General features: G+C 41.2%; 1 protein-coding gene across 1 annotated transcript in view; it reads right to left on the bottom strand.

Moving 5' to 3' along the window:
- DLGAP1 (DLG associated protein 1) overlaps window positions 1-21736 on the bottom strand; it is a 306180-nt gene that overhangs the window by 237190 nt on the left and 47254 nt on the right. Inside the window, exon 2 of the mRNA XM_040632694.1 lies at window positions 5398-5612. Coding sequence (XP_040488628.1) covers window positions 5398-5612 — 215 coding nt within the window. The remainder of the gene's footprint in view (window positions 1-5397; window positions 5613-21736) is intronic.

Genomic DNA, 21736 nt, shown 5'->3' on the forward strand with positions numbered 1-21736 from the left:
CTTCCACTGTAAAGAGCATCTGCTGTTATATGTGAAATTATACTGAGGTTCAGGTAGGAGAGGAATGTCAGAGACATTTCATACCACTTGGACAAAGATGGGATGATATATATGGCTATGTTCTTAAACATGGTTTCTATACCTAGGAAAAAAATCTCAATGCTCTTATGTTCGTACACCTCACTTCCCCTTTTTCTGAGAAGAGAAGGAACTGAGGAGCTGTAGATGGGTAGGAGGAGGAGCTTGTGGAATGTGAGGAACCAGCCGAGAACACAGTGTGTCTAGGGAGAAAAAAGGGAGCAAGAAGTTTACATGAAGATGACAAAAACGGAGACTCTACCAAGAAGCTTGTTTTGGGTTCCTGATATAAAATTGATGCATTTTAAATTTCCAGAATTAAAGTTGTAGGAGAACACCCCATCTATCTCTTCTCAAATTATTTTATTTACCAGTACTGCTCCTTTTGTCTTTAAACTGTGAACTCCCAGATCTTCTGTGCCTCATTCTTGCAATTATTTACAACAGTGCTGAAAGGTCTCTCAGAGACCATGTGGATGAGAGAAAGGACCCCGTGGTATCACCGGTCAATGAGAAGTCGGGGCTGGAGAATTGTGTTGAGAAGCGTTCTGAAACTGGATCTGTGTTCAGTGGGAAGGGTACTGGGATCCATTAATGCTGGGATTGGCTTATGCTGTCTGCCATAGGCCTAGAAGTTGGGGGTGGGGTGGGGGAGTTGTGATGGGAGTTATCTTAGTGGTACCATCCATGCTAATAGCCTAAGCCTCTCATTTAATTTCGGTGTGTGTTGGGGGGTAGGGCTGAGAGACATTAAACCAGTTGCCAAAGGCATACAGCTATTTAGTATTTCACAATATACGTTTAAAAAAAGAAAGGAAAAGAAGAGAAAAAGGGTTCAGGATCAGGAAAAGAATGCAGATTAAGAGGATTAGCCATCTTGAAAATGGAAAACTACCTTCAAGACATTTAGGACTGAATATGAACCTTCTTGAAACCTTTTGTTAGACAGTTTGTCAAAATTGCTAGGAGCTCTATCTAACTTGTCACCCCCAAAGCCAAACATGCACAGAAACCTGGGGCCCTCCTTGCCAATTTCAGAGGACTTTCAATGTCTATAATGTTAGATGCTATTTCCTCCAGGAGAAAATTTGTCTTAGTGCTTGGATGAAGAGACAAAGAAGTATGAAGAAATTTTAAGGTGTTATTTACCTAGGATTAATGGATAGTTGAATTTAACTTTACAATCTTTTAAATGCCAGCTCACTTTTAAAAAAGCTCTTTCTACAGAATATTGGGAGGGAAAAGTCCAAGGTGGGATTTGGACATGGTTTTAACTAATCAGGGTTGCAGGCAGTAGTCTCAGTGCTAGAATAAATAGCAAATTATAACAAATGCAAGACTTAAATTCATCAGAGCCATGGTGTGGAGAGGTTTAGGGGAATTCTGGCCCCCCTAAACTCTCCTCGGCTTGCCTGAGAATTTACTATTAAGCATCCAGAAGTTATTATTTGAAAATACTAATATTCTTGGGTGATAATTCATTTCAAGTTCATTGTTAGCTAATACCAAAGGAAGAAAGCAAAGCTAGTGGTCACGTGAAGGGATTTGTTGCCAGCTGTGGAAGGAGACAAGGGAGTGAAAGATATAATGGTTCTCAGTGATTAGCTACAGGAATTTTGTGGCCCAAAGATGGAGTTCACTGTCTGAAGCTTGCTCATGACTCTAGAATGTTCAACTGACCCTAGAACACAATAACTAACACTGAGTAGGTGACGTAAATAAATCTTCAAGATGCCTTTTAAAAATAGAAAAGAGAAAAACAATGTAGGAAATTACAGGAATGCTTTCTCTCCAACATTTCTGACAGAAGATAGGAGTTGAACACCTCAAACAAAATGTTGCCCCAATCTCACTTGGCTAATTTTAGTTATCTTGGTTCATGGCTATGATTCATCCCTAAAGCTGTGAATTGCTGAGGAGGAAGGAGGAAAAAAAGTTGACTTAAATGTCAAAGAAGTAAGAACAAAAATATAGTTTTCTTTTTTGGGGAACTAGAATTCCAGGATATGGGGATCTTTCTTTTTTTCTCAGGAGGGACTGAATGCTTCAAACTTCTAGAGAAATAATGGTCTTGAGTCAAAACATCATTAAGGAATAAAAGACAGCAGTGATTATAAGTCATGTCATGTTTGAATTTTTTGCCTTCATAGTATATTTCCCTTTTCTTCATGTGTGCTTCCTTAAATACCATTAAACTAGAACTCACTAGGAATCCTCCGTAGTTGAGTATGATGGAAGCTTAATATGTAGACTGTAATGAGGAGTGGAATCCCTCCACTAGGTTAAGGAGGAATGAATGGAGACAAACAGAACTATGGGAAATAAGCCTGGGAAATCAGATGGTAGGAAAGAGAATAAAGGCATATTTGAATGATGGTCAGATGCTGTCTTGCTTGCTAAAGGATAGAGACAGTTTGGTGAAATTCCTTCTTGAATAAAGAAAAAAGTTTCTCAGTTTATTAGGGGTCCCCCAGTAAAGTAGTTGCCATTTTAAATTTCTGGAGGTTTGGAGGAAGAAAACAGTCACTAATTCGACTCAGCTCAATGACTGTTTTCACTGTCTGGAGTAGCTGACCAAGACGTCTTAGCCACTATCCATGTTTGTCTTTTTCTTAAAACTCTTAGAAACTGCTGCTCTTAAAACTTCGGAGCAGTGAAAGAAATATATGATGGTTGTAAGAATAGGGCCCGGGGCTTGAAAGGAAGATGATATTATGTAGGAAGCAAAATGAAAAAGAAAGAGTTCTAATGACTTCAGAGCAGGTCCCCCACAGCCCTGAAGCTGTGAGGAGCGTAGCCTGAGGCATAATTGTGAGAGGTGATTTCTGCTCCTACCCCTGGCCTCAGCCTCCCCAGAGCACTCCGCTCAGCTTTCCTGTGCTCCTCTCCTCTCTGTTCTCCTCATGCCTGGGTATTACTGTGAGCAGCGCAATCATGGTGTCTCCTTACGGGAGACCTAATGCGTCATTCGGCCAACGTGACAAATGCATCCTGATAGATCAACTAACAGGATAGGAAAGTGGCTGAAGGGACTGTGGAGGTTGCAGAGTCCCACCGCCTGTTGAGGAAACTCAGCTCCTGAAGGTCTAAGTGACTTTCTTGCCTAAAGCCTTCCCTCTTTTGCTTCTTCTGGAGGATGTTAATTAACACCATGGCTGTGTCTGCCTATTATTGTCTCTGGTGGAGAGATATTTTAAAGCCCATAGAAGATATTTGCCAGAAGTTATCCTTGGCCACCCTCATTTTCAACCACCTTGGCAGACTGCCTTTATTACAAACCCATTTGTTGTTTTTTTTTTTAAATTTTTTTCCAGACTGGATATATATTTAATTTTCTGAGCCTCTGTGAGGTGTAACAAAGTACAACAAAAGCCTGTTTCTAGTTTTCATTTCCTTGATGCACTTTGACCTCGTGTGGAAGTGTTATGGGTTGACTTACATTCCCCACACAGATAGATCGAAGTCCTAACTCCCAGCCCCTGTGCACATGGTCTTACTTGGAAATAGGGGTTTGCTGATTTAATCCAGTTGAGATGAGGTCATTAGGGAGGGTTCTGATCCACTGTGAGTGGTGTCATAAGATAGCTGCGGGAAGACCCAGAAAGGAGAACACCATGTGATGCCAGAGGCAGAGACTGAAGTGCAGCAGCTGGAAGCCAAAGAATGCCAAGCATGGTTAGCCGTAACTGGAAGCTGGAACAGGCCAGGAAGGGTTGTCCTCAACAAGTTTCTCAAGGAGCGGGGCCGAGCTCATACCTGGATGTCAGACTTCTAGCTTCCAGAACTGTGACATTACAAGTGCGTGTTGTTTCAAGCCATTCAGTTTGTGGGACTTTGTGAGGCAGCCCTAGAAAACATACCTGCAGTAATCAAGGCAAAGAGGAAGGGCAGCTGGAAGCCAAAGGAAAGAAAGAAGAGCTCCTTTGTTGGGTTGGTTCACTAATGCCATTGGTATTAATTTTTTATTGAAATGATCTGGAGAGGTTCCATATGACCCCTTGAAGAAAAATTCATGAGGGGACTCCCTCTGTCTGCTTATTTAAGATATAATGCATTTTGCTATGTACATGTTTCCATTGTAGATTAGTCCACTGTTGGTCTCTGTTAATAATCTAGTTTGTTTTCCTTAGCCTGACAGCTTTGGCCTTTTTCTACTTTATTTATTTTGTCCTTTAATATTTTATATTGTAGCATAATATGAATGCATGAATAGTAGTATGTATTTCCTTAAAAATGGGAAAAGGCACTTAAAAATACAAATTATCCATATTTTTCAAATGATGATCCAAGCCCTGATATAGTTCAAGGTTCTGATTTACTCCCCAGAAATAATATTAAAATTTTAATCAGGTCTTGTTTAAAAAAATCAATTTCAGGGGCGCCTGGGTGGCTCAGTCATTAAGCGTCTGCCTTCGGCTCAGGGCATGATCCCGGCGTTCTGGGTTCGAGCCCCACATCAGGCTCCTCCGCTGGGAGCCTGCTTCTTCCTCTCCCACTCCCCCTGCTTGTGTTCCCTCTCTCGCTGGCTGTCTCTCTCTCTGTCAAATAAATAAATAAATAAAACCTTTAAAAAAATCGGTTTCAGTAGTTTCTTTTGTAGTGCTTTTCTCTGTTTACAAATAGCACAGATGGAGGTAAGAACTACTTAGAATCATATTCTTCAAAACCCAATATCTTTAAAGATTTTATTTTTAAGTAATCTCCACACCCAATGTGAGGCTCAAATTTATAACCATGAGATTAAGAGTCACATTGCTCCACTGACTGAGGCACTCAGAAGCCCCCAAAAACCATTTCTAAGGTCTTATAAATTATGTGTATTTAGCATCCAAATTAAAAACCCGTATCAAGAACCTTCATATATGACCCAATTTTTAAGCGTAGCCACTTTCTATAAGCCTCTCCAAGATCATCTGCTTTATTATATTACTCATTTATCTGAAGAATTCAAGGGTCTTATAAGGAAGAGTTGCCCTGTAGATTTAGTGGTTAAGAAAACATCCAAGAGTTGAGAGACATAGATCTTCTCATTGACCAGAAGTCAATCCATTTCAGAAGCCATCCTGGATTGTTTCAAACTCTTTTTCTTGGGTTTTGGGGTTCCGCTTACGATTTCTGCAGAACACACCTGAATGCCCATGTCTTTGAAGGTGCTAGATACCCAATCAGACCCCAGGTCAAAATCACTAGGCCATTGAGTGCATTGCCCTGCCCCAGCTGTAGGGTGAACTGTGCCCCGGGTACTCTAGGAGTCACACCCCCTGCTTCTAGGTGCTGAAAGAGCTGGGCTACCCGAAGGAGAGCATTGGAAACACTTACTTGAGTGTGGTGAGTTCTGTAAGGGATGGCTGAGTAGCCTTGAGATAGCTTTCTCTTCGTGCGGCAACTTTGGGAGAGGGCTTGGGACTTGTGTCGGAGTCGCCGCTGTCTTCATCTCCCATGGCCTTGATGTAGCTGCCGCTTCGCATTCTTCGGCAGGGGATTTCGTCGTCCTTACCTCGAGGGGTGTACCCTGTCCAGTCATCCTGAGGAACCTAGTCACACAGAAAACAGATAATTTGTTTTGAATGAAATCCTATACTTCTCTTTCCTTTTTTTTTTTTTTTTTGGTATGACCCTGAATGTGGGTAATATAGATATATTTTCTAAAACGTCAGATGTTCATTTCTCGATAATGGTGTTTTACTGTCATTGGTTTGAAAACATTTTAATCCATGCAAAGCTATGTCTCAATCTTTAGAACATCCTGTGTATTAGGAAAAATTAAAACCGCTGGCTTTGATTCACTTCTCATTTTTCTCATGCTAATCAGAATAAGAAGAATTCCAAGAAATAATTCCAATAAGAATGCCACAGGAAAGGAGAACAGTTTTATTTGAGCTTTTCAATTATTTGTTTTCTTTTCTTAAAATTTTTAAAAAAGATTTTATTTATTTATTTGACAGCCAGCGAGAGAGGGAACACAAGCAGGGGGAGTGGGAGAGGAAGAAGCAGGCCCTCAGCAGGGAGCCTGATGTGGGGCTCCATCCCAGGACCCTGGGATCACGCCCTGAGCTGAAGGCAGACGCTTAACAACTGAGCCACCCAGGCGCCCCCAATTATTTGCTTTCAATTGTCATTTAAAATTTAAGACTCTTTCAGTTTTATCTCCACCCTCCTCACACCTTCCATCTCTACTGTCTTGTATCGAATCTCTCTTCTTCCTAAACCAGCTACAATGACTTCCCAATACCTATTCTTTCTGAGCCCCTCTTAATTTGGATTCAGCCTCCATAGGTCAGCTTAAAGCAGGCTTTAAAGGTTTCCAATGATCTCATTAAAGCTAGTGGCCTTTTCTTAATTATAATTTTCCTTGGCCCTGAATACACACACACCCACACACACACACCCACCCACCCCTGAAGAGCTTCTCTACTTACCGGGTAGAGCTACTTATCTGAATTGTTCTTTTCCTCCTGCTTTGCTGGATCCTATTCTAAGTCTCCACTTGGGGGTACCACACAAGATAGTGTTCTTAGTCCACTGCTCCCTTTTTTTTTTTCTACAGTCATTTCCTTTGAATTCAACAGAACACTACACTATGCCATAGAGGGCTTCTTTATGACTTTCTCTTCAGTTCCGCTTAGATTTTCCACCTCAACATGGACTCAATCTAGGATCTCATTACTCCTCCACTGAGTAAAAGAAATGCACAAAGACCACTCTTTTTATCCATTAAGAAGCAACAAACAGTCCACGGTGCATAGAACACTGCACAGGGCTTAATGAAAAGAAACCAAAAAACAAAGGAGGCTGTTTTTTTGCCCTTGACATGCTTTAACAGCAATGAGAAGACAGACTTTCCCAAACACATTTGGGAACAGTTCCAGATCAACCCATCAGCAAGTTTAAGATAGGGTGCCATAAATGGAACGTGCACCAAAGAGAGACTAGAAGTAGGAGTTATCAGTAATGGTGATCGGGAAGGAGTAGCCAGGAAGGGCTCCAGGGCTATTGAAACTGGCCAAGTTTCAATGAGAAGGTGAACAGGTATTTAATATTTTGATGCTAACTCCTCACTGATTATCCATCAAGTAACACGTTCTTTCATTATTAACATTTAACTATGCTAAAGGATTTGCTTACAGGATCTTTTTTTATCAACGTAACGACTCTGCGTAATTTTTTTTCTGTTATTTCTCAGATGAGAAACAAGAACTCAGAGAACTTCAGGAATTTGCCAAAGAACACACAACTAATAAAAGAACACGTAACGGCTCTGGCAGTCAGAGCATTTTGGTTTGGCTCCAAAGATTAGAATTTACTTAACCTAAATTTTTGATTAATAATATATGAATTTTAACTCTGAAGGGTTCATAAAATTGTTTGCAATGACACATACACATATTAGACACGGGTTTCCAAATGTTATAGGTGCTAGGAAGTGAGAACAGATGTTCCACTAAAAGCACGATAAAGGGGTGCGTGGGTGGCTCAGCATCGTTTAAGCATCCGACTCTTGATTTTCGCTCAGGTTACGACCTCAGGGTTGTGAGATCAAGCCCCAGGTGGGGACACATAAGTCTCAGCTATGAAGGGGCCGAGTTCCAACCTGGCAGCTCCCAGGGTCTTACTCTTGACCACTATGTGCTGCTGTCTCTCTTTCTGCGCTATGATCTGTGGCACCTACAGAACCAAACAACTATAATCCCATGTCTCCTTTGTAATCCATTGCATCTGATCCATTTGCCATTTGTTGATCATGGTAATAACAATGTAGAGTTTTTACTTTTTTAGCTAAAAAGCATCAAAATCACTATAGCAACAAGGAAGATTTCTTGGTGAAATTATAGATGTTTAGAACAGTCTTGTTTTCCTTCAATTGGAAGGTGACTCACTGCAAAGATATGATCATGTTCAGAGCCTCATTATTGGCTCAGCGATTACATTTTATAAATTACGTTGGTACAGCTGGGGTCATAGATGATGCATACAGCACTTGGCCATTTCTTGGTACTGACGCACAGTTCATAAATAAGCATTGGTCTCTGGAATATGTCAGAGACTAAGGACAAACTTGTATCAGGTCGTACCAATTATGAAACAAAACATGGCAAATTTCTGTTTAGATGTTTTTCCCAAAGTTCGTTTATGGTAGAAACTTGGGTTGGCCCTAGCAACGGGTTGCAACTGTTGCTAAGGAACCAACTGGAAAGTATTTAATTTGTATAGCTTTCAATGAAACAGTTTTCAAATGATAGCAGCTAAGAAGTTGTATGGAATGAGATTTAAAAATTAATGCATTATTCATACACCTAAAGGTAGCCTACAAGATCACCTATGAAATAATACAGAGGTCAGTTCTAGGAAAAATGTAAACAAACAGAAAATCAAGATCTTGGAGAAGAAAAATAATGTCGCTGAAGTTGCTATGACTGAGCCAGAATTTTTATTCTGAGCCTTTTAAACTCTAGAGCAAAAGAGGAGACAGTGACCAGGTGCATAGTTTTCAAAGAAGGCATACCAATTTGTAAGGGGCCTGAGTGTGAAATCTTAGTCCCTTTTGATTGGAAAGAGAGGAGAATCATGGGGTACAGCTACTATTGTGATCTAGCCAAAAGTTGATGTGTCTTTCTGCCTCAGTTGCACAGAAAGAAAAAAAAAATCAGGGAAATCCAAAGAAACAACCTTACAGCTGTCTGAGAAAGCCTTCAGTATTACTGGTCCTGGCAGTGTAACGGAATAGAAGTCTTAGTAAGGAAGGGAAGCTAGAGCAACTAGACACTTGTCGATGACAGGTGGGCCAGATGTCCTGTTGGTCTGCACCGACCTTGGAGGTGGTTGGACCCAAAATGTTTAAAGAAACAATAATAAAATCAATGTAATAAAGTTAGATTTAACAGTAGTTATGAGTTAGAGAAAAAAAAGGATTATTTGCTTTTTAATGCATATGTTTAAGCACCAAACTCCAATAGAGAGCTTCATTTTTGATCAAACAAAATGAGGATTAGCATGCATTTTTCTATTTCAGGAATAGCCAGTCTATAACTTAGACCACATGTCACAGTTCAGAAATACAGAAGACTTGTTTCTGACCAAAGAATGACCATAACCAAGTGCTGTTATCCTCTAATTACAGGACGGGGATGTTTGCTTAATTGAAATAGTGTATGGGCACCGAATGATGGGTCATTCTAATCATAGCCATAGTCTATTCAGTTACTGAAAAGGGGAAGATGAAACATGACCTAATGGGGCATGCTTGCATTTTCTCAATTTCCTTGCCCGTCTCTCTCTTTGTGTCTCTCCCACTTCCCTTACTTCTGCAAGTATTTTTTGCTTGTTTCTTTTCCAGTTGTGGTCTGGGTGCTGGGAATATATAGCAGTGAACAGTACTAACATTGATCTCATGCTGTGGAGCATACATTCCAGAAGCAGTTCAGGAAGAGATTAGATAATAGTCAAGCACACACATAAATGAACAAGATAGTTTCAGGAATCATAAATGCCATTCGGAAAATAAGATGAGTTAATGTAACAAAGTGGCTGGAGGGGGACTACTTTAGCCTGTTCCTCAGAGAAGCCACTAGGAAAGCGGTAACATTCCAGAGGACATCAGTTGACCAGAGGAGCCAGCCTGGAGGAGAGCTGGGAAGAGCTCCCAGGCAAAAGGATCAGCCAGTGTGCAGTCTCTAGAATAAGAATGAGCTTGGTGTGTAATGAAAGCCTGGGAACGAAAATGCCAGCGTGACTGGAGAGTACCCAGCCAAGAGGAAATTGATACAAGGAGAGGCCAGGGGTGTGAGGCCAAGGTCATGTAGGGTCTTGTACGTCTGTCTCAGATCTTCCTTCCAGGCTGAACTCAGCAATTCCAAAGCTCCCTCCAAATGCTCCACATTAAATTGATCTTTTTAATGAAATCAATAGCATGTATCTGTACATTAGGGGTCAGCAAACTATAGCTCACAGACTAAATCCAGTCTGCTATCTGTATTTGTAGATAAAGTTTTATTGGCACACGGCCATGCCCATTCATTATGCACTGGCTACGACTGATGTCAAGTTATATGGTCGTGTCGGTGACTCTATGGCCCCCAAACCTAATCCACATCATCCTTCTGCTACTTAATGTGCATAATTACACAATGGCATTTATATGCACTACTTGTTTTATGTGTCTTTGTGTCCTCTCTCTAATTACTGGATAAGCTCACTGATGGGGGAAGCAGTATTGCTGGGGGGTCAGAGGTGTGAGTTCTGCAACTAGACTACAAAGGTCTGAGTTCCTGCTGTCAGTAACTAGGCATATGCCTGCATTTCCTTGTCTGTTTCCTACCCCATAGAGAGTTAGGCATGCATTAAACGAGGTAATGCGTGCAAGTGCACATGGAGTGCTCAGTAAAGGTCTTTTAGGGGAGCTCTGCACTACTGTTAGCACTCAGGTACTCCCTCATGGTGGACGACATTGGCTTTCCAAGAAGACTCTGATGCCCTCTTCCAATCTGCTTTCTCAAAGAAGGAGCAGAAATAATTGAAATATATTAAGCAAAAATATAAAGTTCAAATATACTATCTACTCCCATCATTTTTAAGTGAGAGTTCCCATCAGGAAATACTCCCAGCTCTCTGTCCTGAGGTCTCATCTCTATTCTGCAGGACTGAGAGGGAAGACTGTAGCCTTTAGGCAACCAGAATCTTGCCTGGCTTCTCAGTGATCGAACCCCAAATGTCTTTTTTTGGTTCACAAAGCAGAAAACCAAGAGGGGAAAAAAGCCTCCCTGGGAACTATATATTTGAAGGTTTTTGTTTTTGTTTTAAAATCTTGACCCTAGAGCTGTGTATGCCAGATGTATGAGAACTGTCCAGACCAAGAGTGGGAGTTAGGGGGCCTCTGGGCTGCATGAAGGTTCTGCTCTGTGCAGCTCTGAGTCACAGAGGTGGAGGAGAGGTTGAAAATGTAAAGGAGGGCAATCTTCTTACTGTTTACATGGCTATTTCTAGGGCCTAGTACATTGCCAGAAAGGCAATAGGTTTCTGGATAAATGTGATACTAAATGAATGAATGAATTCCAATTCCAGCTTTGCTTTCACTCAATGTGTGTGACCTTGGATAAGTCACTTCCCCTCCTTGATTCAGTTTTTCCATCTCTAAAATGGGGATGATAATAGATGCATAATGAATAGAAATTGTGTGAATACAGTTTGTGAATTTCAAAGCACCATAAAAATCTGAGAAAAAGGTTAGAAATCTGTCTCTTCATGGCTACTTTTCAAGTATGGCCAGCCATAAATAACTTGGGGATTAAAAAAGCCGTGGCATTTTAGCTGACCATCTTCTCATTAAAGTAGGTATTCTAGTATAGGAATATAAACAGATGGACTATATATGTTATCCTATATAAAAATATAAAAATTTCTTACACAAAAATGTATTTCTGTCTCTTTTAGGATCTTTGAAAGTAGACTGTCTTCAGATGCTGCCAAATTTTTTTCCGCTTTAGGTTTCCCCAAACTCAGGTGAAAGAGGATCACACTTAACTCTGGGAGATCTGTGAGCAAAAGCTACAATAAGCTAGGGGTCCTTGAGAAATCATTCCCATGGGGAACCCTTAAAAGTTATATGAACCAAGATAACGCCTTCTGTGCTGAGGGTCTCAAACATTTTGCTGATTTGGGGGGGTCAGATCCCCACTTAGTTAACAAAGTTTCCATTTTGAATAGACAAAGTACTCTTAACTTTGACCCATCTGAAGCTTTCCTCTAGTACCCAAATGCCACATTTTCCTGAATCTTAGATACCAATACAAAACCCTCAATATTTTTTTGTGCCACTAGGAAGGAAATCAATACCACCAGCTCAACTCTGACTCTTCCTAGTTTGGAATGGATCATTCCAATATCAAAGATGCTCAAATGCGAAGTATATATCTTAGAATCAAATGCCTTTTAAAGAACATGTGCAAAAATAAAAACAAGAAATGGATACATTCTGGAATAGTAACTATAGAACTTAATGTTCCTATTTAATAGTGACCAAATTAATAATAATAATTAGCATTCATCTGTGCCATGCTTTTGCAAAAAAACATAAGCTCACATAATGACTCATCATCCTTACAACTACCTTGAAGGATAAGAAGAATTATTATAATCTTAGCTGATCAAATAAAGAAATCGAGGTCCAGAGAGCTTAGTAGTTGGTATAGGCTGATACTATACCCAAGATAGGGTCTACCGTTCACAGACAGCGATTCCCCTCTCCCCCCATATTCAGATCTTGGCTGTCTTTTGAGTCACAATTGTTATTTTATGGTAACCTAAAGAATATATATTTCAGGTAAGAAAAAAAAAAAACCTCCCTATGGTTTTAAGTTCTGTCTGGAGGAAAAAAAATGTTAATAAAACAGATGCAGGATTACAAGCCTTGAAGTAAAAGTTGTAAGAAATACTATTTCAGACATGAGAAAGCTTACTTTTAAAAGGCTCTTCCACGGGACTTGGGGTTTGAGCCCCCCACTTTTGCTGGGCTGCAGTCAGTACAGTGTAACTACATGTAGAGAGAGTCAGACATTTTGTGCCAATGATGGTCCGAGAGATGATGGCTGGGAGATGAAGCCATGTGTGAGTGACTCCTGGAGAGCGGATTATCTGGAGATGGGAGGTTGGATGGTGAGGTTTGGAGGGATGAAAATGCGTGAGATTTTGGGAAATCTGAGAGCCACAAAAGGAATGCAGACCCTTAGAAAGCTGGGACAGCTGAAATGGAGCATATGTCCTGAAATACACCAGGGGAGGCCAGTGCGATTCTGCGAGCCGTTCTGGATGACTGAGGTTTGGGGAGGAAAACCGAAGAATCTAATGCTGAGGTGGGACTTAAAGTTCTAATTCATCAGGAACCAGAGAAGTGGGGAGAAATAGTTTAGGCATTTTATTGCTGAGATAGGAATAAAGATAATAGAGCACGTTAGAGCAGTGATTAAAATGGCGTCCATCAAAAATAGGTTGATATTTGCGAGGCTACTTCTTAGCAGCTGTTGAGCTCTTCAAAAATTGAGTGTTTCTATTAAAGCAACCAGGCAAATGAGGGCTCTTGGCTGTGGCTGAGGGATCAACCTACTTGGTCTTACCTGAGCTCGATGAAGAAGGGTAAATACGAGGAGGAAAAACTGTATTTGTGAAAGGAGAGCTAGGGGTCTGATATTTATGGCATAATCTGACATTTCTGGAATAACCTCAGAGGGCTGGAAGAGATACCTGTGTGAAGTGAATACTTCCAGCCGTCCTATGGGATAGGCATTACTATGTCCGTTTTACTGCTACAAAACTTAGACTCAAAAAGCAGAAATGACGCTCTCAAGGTCATAATAATGAATAGGAGTCTGGCTTTGACTGACATCAAAGCTTTAATGTCCCCCTGCCTCTGATGAATGTACATTGATTAAATGACTGAACTAATAAATGGGGGGGGGGGAAGGGAGTATTGGCTCCCGCTCAACGGTACTTTATTTTTAAAATAAACATAAAATGTAACTATTGAAATCAGCATAAATATTACCTTGTCACTGATTTGCCAGCACGGTTGAAGAGGGTTTAAAATAATAAATATTTAAAATACTTAAGAAGTAAAACAGCATTTGTTGTCTCCCTGTTCCTGGTGCCCTTAGCAACTGCTGTTGTCAGTCAGTGCTTAAACACAAATGGACAGTTTTGGGGGGGACTAGAAAACTTGCAGGACACCACACCTTTCAAGGATGGCTGTGGGCCTGCATGCACCACAGTGGTAAGGAGGCTTCCCCCTGGATTTCAAGTGCTTGCCTACAACTTGTTACAGAAATGGCGTGAATGCCTCCGCCTTCTAAGCACTTTTAGTGAGCTCTCAGATTCCCTACTCACTCGGGTCCTTTGCATCTTCTTTACAGCTGGGAGAACTGCTTTTCTGCTCCACACAGCTTTCAACTTGACAAATGCGACTTGGCATAAATGTCCCTGTAGCCTTTTAAGCTTGCTCTTCTCATAGCAAAAGCAGAAAAAAAGAGCAAGAATAGGAAAATTACAATTACGCGATGTGCAGATCCCAAGGTCTGATTGGTGTTTTCCAATCAGTTTTCTCTGGCAACCGCCCTTTCTAACTCCCCACGAAGCCCGAAGGGGGTGCAAAACTTAATTTGCTTCAGATTGCTTAAAAATGACCTTTTAAGGACAAGAGTAAATACCTACCTCTTTTTAAACAGGGCTTAGAACCTTGGCTATGTTCCCTCCAAAAAAAAATGTTGCAACACTCTTAAACAAAACTTTGTAAACAGTACTATGCAATAGTGAATCAGTCACTGTGACCCTGTGGAATTATTCTCACCCACCAACATTTATAGGTATCTACAGGGTACTTAGCATGATAGTAGGTACTGGGTAAATACACCAAAAGCATTTTATAAAACACAGTCTCTGGTCTCAAAGGGGTTTACAAGTTTTAAGTGATTGGGCAAATTTGGGGGATAGATGGAGGAAAATGGAAAAATAGCTTTAAAGGAAGTCGAGCTGAGTGAAGTATTTCAGTACCTTTGCTTCTCGTACTGGGGTTGTACTTTGTTCTTAAAAATCTTCTTCCCTGGTGGTAAAACCATTCCTTAGGAGTTGAATGTCTATGTGTGAAGTGCATGGATGTCATTGAGAAAAGGCATTGTAGGAGAATTGTAAGGGGCAAGGTCTGTGACCCCTCAAAGGATGGGAGTGGTCCATGAGCCTTTGGGGGCTGGTAGAAAATGTTAGTGAGGTGACAGCCGACACCAAAAGGGCTGCTGTCTGTCGTGAAGATGCCCTGTGATTCCACATCAAGAAGTAGTAACTAAGATACCACATTCTGGTATAATGTGAGGACAGGGGAAGGAAAATTAATTTTCTTCATTGTCCACCCTGCATTTTGACTGTAGTGGACATCTGTGGGTTTTGCGACCCTGGGTCTGATTCTGGTTCTTGTAGTCACATCTCCATGATTTTGCTCTGGAGAACCCTTCCTCCCCAGAAGGAAACACACTTGAGGTCCATGTCTCTCAGGAATAGCACAGCTTAGCCAATCAACACATCACATCATAACACAATCAACACATCACATTCCCCAGTTGCCTTGTTTGGCTCAGGGCTAAGCGTGTGATCTAAGCCTGCTCGGTAAGCAAGCATCTCGACCTTTGCTTGGAATGCTGAGTCAAAGATATGTCCTTTCTCATTTGGTACATCCATAGTGAAGTAATTAGCCTTAGAACTTGCTGGTAGCCATGCCAACAGACAAACATTATCTCATGCAATATAAAACCCTATGTTGTTATTAACCCCATCGCCAAGATGAGAAAATTGAGACTTAATGCTATTAAATAACTTACACTAAATTGTACAGCTAGTAAATCATATTCAGAATCAAAGGGCAGGTTTATTTCAAATTTCTCTGTTCTTTTCATCATATCATTCTGCTGTCTGTAAGTCTCAAAACTTAGCAATTTTCCATTAAGCATGAAACTCAAGCATTAAGTTACTGGGAGCTACAATGCTGTAACATTTTGACAACTGTAGCAAGTAGGGAGGGTTAGATGCATGAAAGAACCACAGAACACCCATCATCCAGCAGTTATAGTTGGCTGCAAGTTTTAGTGAAATATAAGCAAGAAAACAAACATCCTAAAAGATAGCAAGATTAAAATCAACGGAGGTTTAGGTCTATAGTAAATATCTTACATTGATTTCCATTGACTTTATAGGAGATAAGCTAATTTAGAGCCCTTATTTTTTTTTTAATGATTTTTTATTATACTGTGTTAGTCACCATACAGTACATCCCTGGTTTCCGATGTAAGGCTCGATGATTCATTAGTTGTATATAACACCCAGTGCACCATGCAATACGTGCCCTCCTTACTACCCATCACCAGCCTATCCCATTCCCCCACCCCCCTCCCCTCTGAGGCCCTCAGTTTGTTTCTCATAGTCCATAGTCTCTCATGTTTCATTCCCCCTTCTGATTACCCCCCCTTTCTTTATCCCTTTCTTCCCCTACCGATCATCCTATTTCTTATGTTCCATAGATGAGAGAAATCATATGATATTTGTCTTTCTCTGCTTGACTTATTTCACTTAGCATTATCTCCTCCAGTGCCGTCCATGTTGCAGCAAATGTTGAGAATTCGTTCTTTCTGATAGCTGAGTAATATTCCATTGTATATATGGACCACAACTTCTTAATTAGCCGTCAGGGAAATTCAAATCAAAACCACACTGAGATACCACCTTACGCCAGTTAGAATGGCAAAAATAGACAAGGCAAGAAACAACAGTTGTTGGAGAGGATGTGGAGAAAGGGGATCCCTCCTACATTGTTGGTGGGAATGCAAGTTGGTACAGCCACTCTGGAAAACAGTGTGGAGGTCCCTTAAAAAGTTAAAAATTGAGCTACCCTATGACCCAGCCATTGCACTACTGGGTGTTTACCCCAAAGATACAGACGTAGTGACGAGAAGGGCCATATGCACCCCAATGTTCATAGCAGCATTGTCCACAATAGCTAAATCGTGGAAGGAGCCGAGATGACCTTCAACAGATGACTGGTCGTGGTTTTAAAAGGATCACTTGGCAGGCTGAGTTGAGGTTGCTAGAAGGGATAAGGCAGAATCCGAGGAAGAGTTTGGAGGCTCATGCTCTAATCCAGACTGGGGTCGAAGGTTAGGAATGGTGGTAGTGGAGGAGGTGGGGAGATGATAGAGCCAGTAGGCTTCTCAACGATGATTTGGACATGGGAATTGAGAACAGTCAAGAACGAAACCACTAGTTTGGCCTGATCAGCCGGAGGGATTGAATTCCCATTAGCTGAGATGGGAAACCCTAAGGGAGGTGTGGACTGGGGTGACAAAGATTAGTAGTTCAGTTTGGGACATATTAAGTTTGAGATGCCCTGGCTATGCAAGGCTGGGAGTTCAGGCTGTCTGGGCTGCAAAGACAAATGTGGGCCCTCGCATGGTATCTACAGCTCAGATAATGACTGAGTGACCTAAGAAATGGGTATTGGTAGGAGAGAAAAGTGGCCCAAGAGTGGTGCCCATCTGGCACTGACCCAACCACAGGATAAGGGGAGCTAAGGAGGAATAAGCAAGGGGTCCTGAGAAAGATCAGCGAGGTGTGTTGTCCTGGAAGCCAAGTGAGTAATTTTTCAAGGAGGAAGGAGTAATGAACGGTCACAGTGATTTTCCCCTGGTCTTAAGCTCCTGGGGACACTAAATCAGCAACATTCATTGTACCCGTTAGTCATTAGCTGCTTTATACAAAGGATTCTGCTGTTCATTAATTAGCTTTATCTTCCCAGCAAGATGCAAGCTTCTTGAGAGCAAAGCTTTTGTTTTCTTCTTTTGCTCTCTCTTGAGCAGTAGCTTTTAAACAGGTTTTGACTACATTTCACAGTAAGGAATACATCTTCCTTTGGAAACCAGTATATACACATATACAATGGAAAGAAATAAAGGAAGGCTTAACCTCTCTGCGGCCACGTACTCCATCTTCTTTTCTCTTCTCTTCTATTGTACTCTATTTAATCAGAAATGATGTTGTTTGTGACCCACTGAATTGATTTCACTAACCACTAATTGGTTGCTATCATTGACTTGAAAGGCACTGTTTTTGGAGCGCTAGCCCAGAGCATTGCCACGTTCATTGTTAATCATAGGACAATGTGCTTCGTCTTTGTTTTTCCCAAAAATACCTCCTGTGCAGTAAATGTTTAATATGTGCTTGTTGAATGAATAGCTTTGAGACCCTAAAGTAATACTTCTAGAATTGAGCTCTCTGGCTCTTAGCTACCTTTAGTTTCACCGACCGAAATTTTGTAGAAGAATATTTCTTAATCGTTCTCCAACTTCAGAATGAGGACAAGAGGAGTGCTCTTTTTGAACAGGTCCGTGTGTGGCTGAGAGTCAGAGAATGTACTGGCCGGGGGCGGGGAGGCCTAAACAGATGGACGGAGTCCCTCAGTGGGATTAGGACAAACTCTGCAAAGCCAACTCAAGGCTGCCTGAGGGTTGAAATGCCTTTGCATGTTTTTGATATATCAGTTTCTGAGGGCTAGGAGCGGTGGGGTTCAAAACATTGTTAAAAGCCAAAATAAATAATTTTTCAAAAGGCTTTCGTTCACCTTAGAACAATCCTGTCTTTTTGTTCTAATTGATACGGTATTTGATGTCCATATGGAACCTCTGCATTTAGGTAGTGTTTCCATCCTTCTGCATATTATACTCCTACAAAAGTGCCACAGAAAAAAAATGGGATATTTTCCTACCAGGTAATTCTTACCCAGGTAGTTTTTCACTTACAGGGAAGGAGCATGGTGCAAGGAATAGAGTATAGATTTTGGAATCAGGTAAACGTGGATTCAGATTTGACCCTGCTACTTCCCAGACATGTGATTTTGGTCCAGGGACCTTCACACCTTTTAACCTCAGTGTTCTCAAACACAATGGGGGTAGTAACACATGTATCAGGAACTAACTATAGGGACATAAATGACATACGAAATGCATATAAAATTCCTATTAGATAAAAGCTTGTTTTTTGGAATTCAAAAGGTATTTTCATGTAGAAATCATGTCATCCATGATGGTTAAATTCCCTCATGGGGCCAACCCCTACCACCTGTTTAAGTCATAACAGAGCTGAACCATGATGGAGGAATATGCAATAGTTTCAAGGCTCTTTCAGCCTGGGGTTGGGAGGGGTCTTGGGATGGGGAAGATCAGTGCACTTGGGAAAATTCCAGAGGCTGGTGTGTAAGGGACAGTGGTCAAATGATGTTCTTAGAGCAGAACAGAAAAAAAAGAGACTTGGTTTAAGGAACTCGCTCACATGGTTGTGGGGGGCAGCAAGTGTGAAATCCGTAGGGACAGCTGGTGGTCTGCAAACTTAGGCAGGACCTGTGTCTTGAGGTAGAAATTCCTTTGCTCTAGGAAGCCTCAGCTTTGTTCTCAGGGCTTTCAACTGATTGGATGACGCCCACCCACGTTATCAGGGGTAATCTTTCCTTAGAGTCAATCGATTGTGGATATTAGCCATATCAACAAACTTCCTTCATAGTGACACCTAGATTCGTGTTAATAATTGGGTACCCTAGTCCAGCCAGGTGGCAACAGAGAACGACCCATCACAGATGGAGACTTAAGTGGCAGCTTCGGGGGTCGTGGGCGCAGGACTCTGGAGACAGACAGGGCCGCCGCTCTGCTTACTGTCGTATAGATTCTCTTCACTTGTGAGCTGTCTATGCTCTTTCATTCTTCTAAGGAGTTAGTTTGGGCCAAAGACCTAAGTCTAAACATCAAGTCCCTAATTAGCTGTTCAGAAGGTCCACACCGGCCAATGAAGCAGAGCAATCCTGTGTGTAGCAGAGTGCCTGACAGGTGCATTCTCTTTAATAAGACAAAATAAGTCATTCTGAATTTAATTGACAGGTTTTAAGAGCAGGGAAGCCATTTATGAAATGTTTGCTTCTTGCTGACTTATGAGCAGGAAAATCTAGTCACCCGAACCATTACACCACATGAAATAAATAGGAGCTTCAGATCCTTTATTTAAGCCCTTCTGCATTCAAGAGGACCAGGAATTCCATAACGATCTCCTTAATGAAACAAATATAGAGCTAACCTAAAAAGATAAAAATTTACTGTAACAAGCTGCACATACTACTAACGTGACACTATCAAAATATTTTAAGACCATTTGTTTTACAAATCTGTCTCACCCACCAATCTGTAAGCAACTCGAGAGGAGGAATGATATCATTCAAGTCTGGCGGAAACTATGTCTTATTCACATCTATATCCCCAGTTCCAAGCAGAGTATCAAATAAGATATAAGACAATAAGATAAAATGAAAGTGCTCATGAAATCTTTTATTCTATCACCTGAGATATACCTGACTTATTAAATAGTTGAGAAGTAAGTGTGGGAATCTTTAGTCTTGGATTTTTCTCCACCAATGGCAGGGAAGAAATGTGGCATCCAACGTGGGCAGGTAGGAGGGACCGCAGACGAACAGGTTGGAAGGGCCCTGCCCATGAAGACGCTACGGGGATGGGTGTAGTATCCATGTTGGGTTTGGCAGGGGCTGGATGTGTAACCAGCATCCACTGGCGGGGCTGTGGTGGCCTCCAGGGAGCTGAAGTTGGATGTTTCTGTGAAGGTCTCCAGGGAACCACAACCATGTTCCACAGCAGGGTCGATGGAACGCCACTTGGCCCACACAGCCCCATCCCCAGATTGTGGCAGGACCAAACAGAATCCTAAAATTGTCATCTCACCCAGTGTATTCTAAAACACACTTCATGGATCACTCATCCACAGAAATGCTTCACCGAAGGGGGTTCCAAAAGGGAAGAAGTTTGGGAGATGCTCTAAACGGCATTGTTCTCTTAGAGAGTTGCTGTCCGTATCAGCATCGTAAAGATCACAGGATGTCTGCCAATAAAGAAACCTGAGTATGTCACTAATTTATCAAACTCTATGCCCTTTCTTCAGCTGAAGATCTATTCGCATCATGTTTTGATACTTATCATCATTTACCCATGAAGAAACTGACACCCAGAATGTAAATTACTGTTTATATGGCTAATAAGTGGCAGAATTGGGCTAGAATTCAGGTCTCTTCTCTCTTGGACCTGTGTTTCAGCTCTATTATATTGCAATTATTTATCCACTGGACTCAACAAAATGAAAAAAAAAAAGGTTAATCTAAATGAGCGCTTTCCACAGTTTGTAAAATGGTTTTGATCTTCTATCTGGATACGCAGAGGACAAACGGAGGGAGGTCTCCGTGGGTAGGAGGGAAGAACCATAACAAGACGCAGGCTCTGGGAGCTTACACTTCGTGTCAAGTCTATGTCACTATTTGTTTCACTCCAGGAATCTGTGCAAATGAAAGACAGTAACGGAGAAATGAAAGTGGCAATGATCTATAAGGATAGGTATGTGTCACACGGCTTGCATTTTCTATCATAAACCTAGATCATGCCAGCCTTTTATAGTAAAAACTGTAATGAGGTAAGAATGTCTTACTCAAGATAGTAAATGATTATCTTTGGATATAAAAGAATCTCTGCGGACGGCATGGACACCCATTATCCCTTCTATTGCCAAATACTGTCTGCAATTCAGTGTTCGGTGTTTCGTCTCTCACACATCTATGAACACATGGGCAGATTTCATATTTGAGGATGATGTTTACCCTATTATAGGAGTTGCAATTACCTACAGATAGTGACAACGCAGATACATTTCTTTTGAGAAGGGCTATTTTTTTTTTTTTGGCCTTTTTTCTTTCTTTACCTTTCTGGTAACAAGTCAGACTGACCTGATTCAGATTCTTCGGATAGTCATGCCTCCCCTAGTAACTATGCTGGCTTTCTGCAGTGCACACACCCCTGTCTACAGCTGGTTGAGTGGGCCCTTAACTTCCCACTCAAGTTGGCAATTGTTTGTGCAGAGTAAACAATTTTGAATTAATAGCAAAGCATTAAATTAAACCCCAGTTATGATCGCCCATTTGACACAAAGGAATTATTTTTATTTTCCCTGAGGCAGATTTGGACAATAGCCAGGAAACAAAACAAAACGAAACAAAACAAAACAGTTTTGTGTCAGAATGTCCACAGGGAATTTTTTT

Source organism: Ursus maritimus, unplaced genomic scaffold (assembly GCF_017311325.1).
Source record: "Ursus maritimus isolate PB19 unplaced genomic scaffold, ASM1731132v1 scaffold_18, whole genome shotgun sequence".
Classification (NCBI taxonomy): domain Eukaryota; kingdom Metazoa; phylum Chordata; class Mammalia; order Carnivora; family Ursidae; genus Ursus; species Ursus maritimus.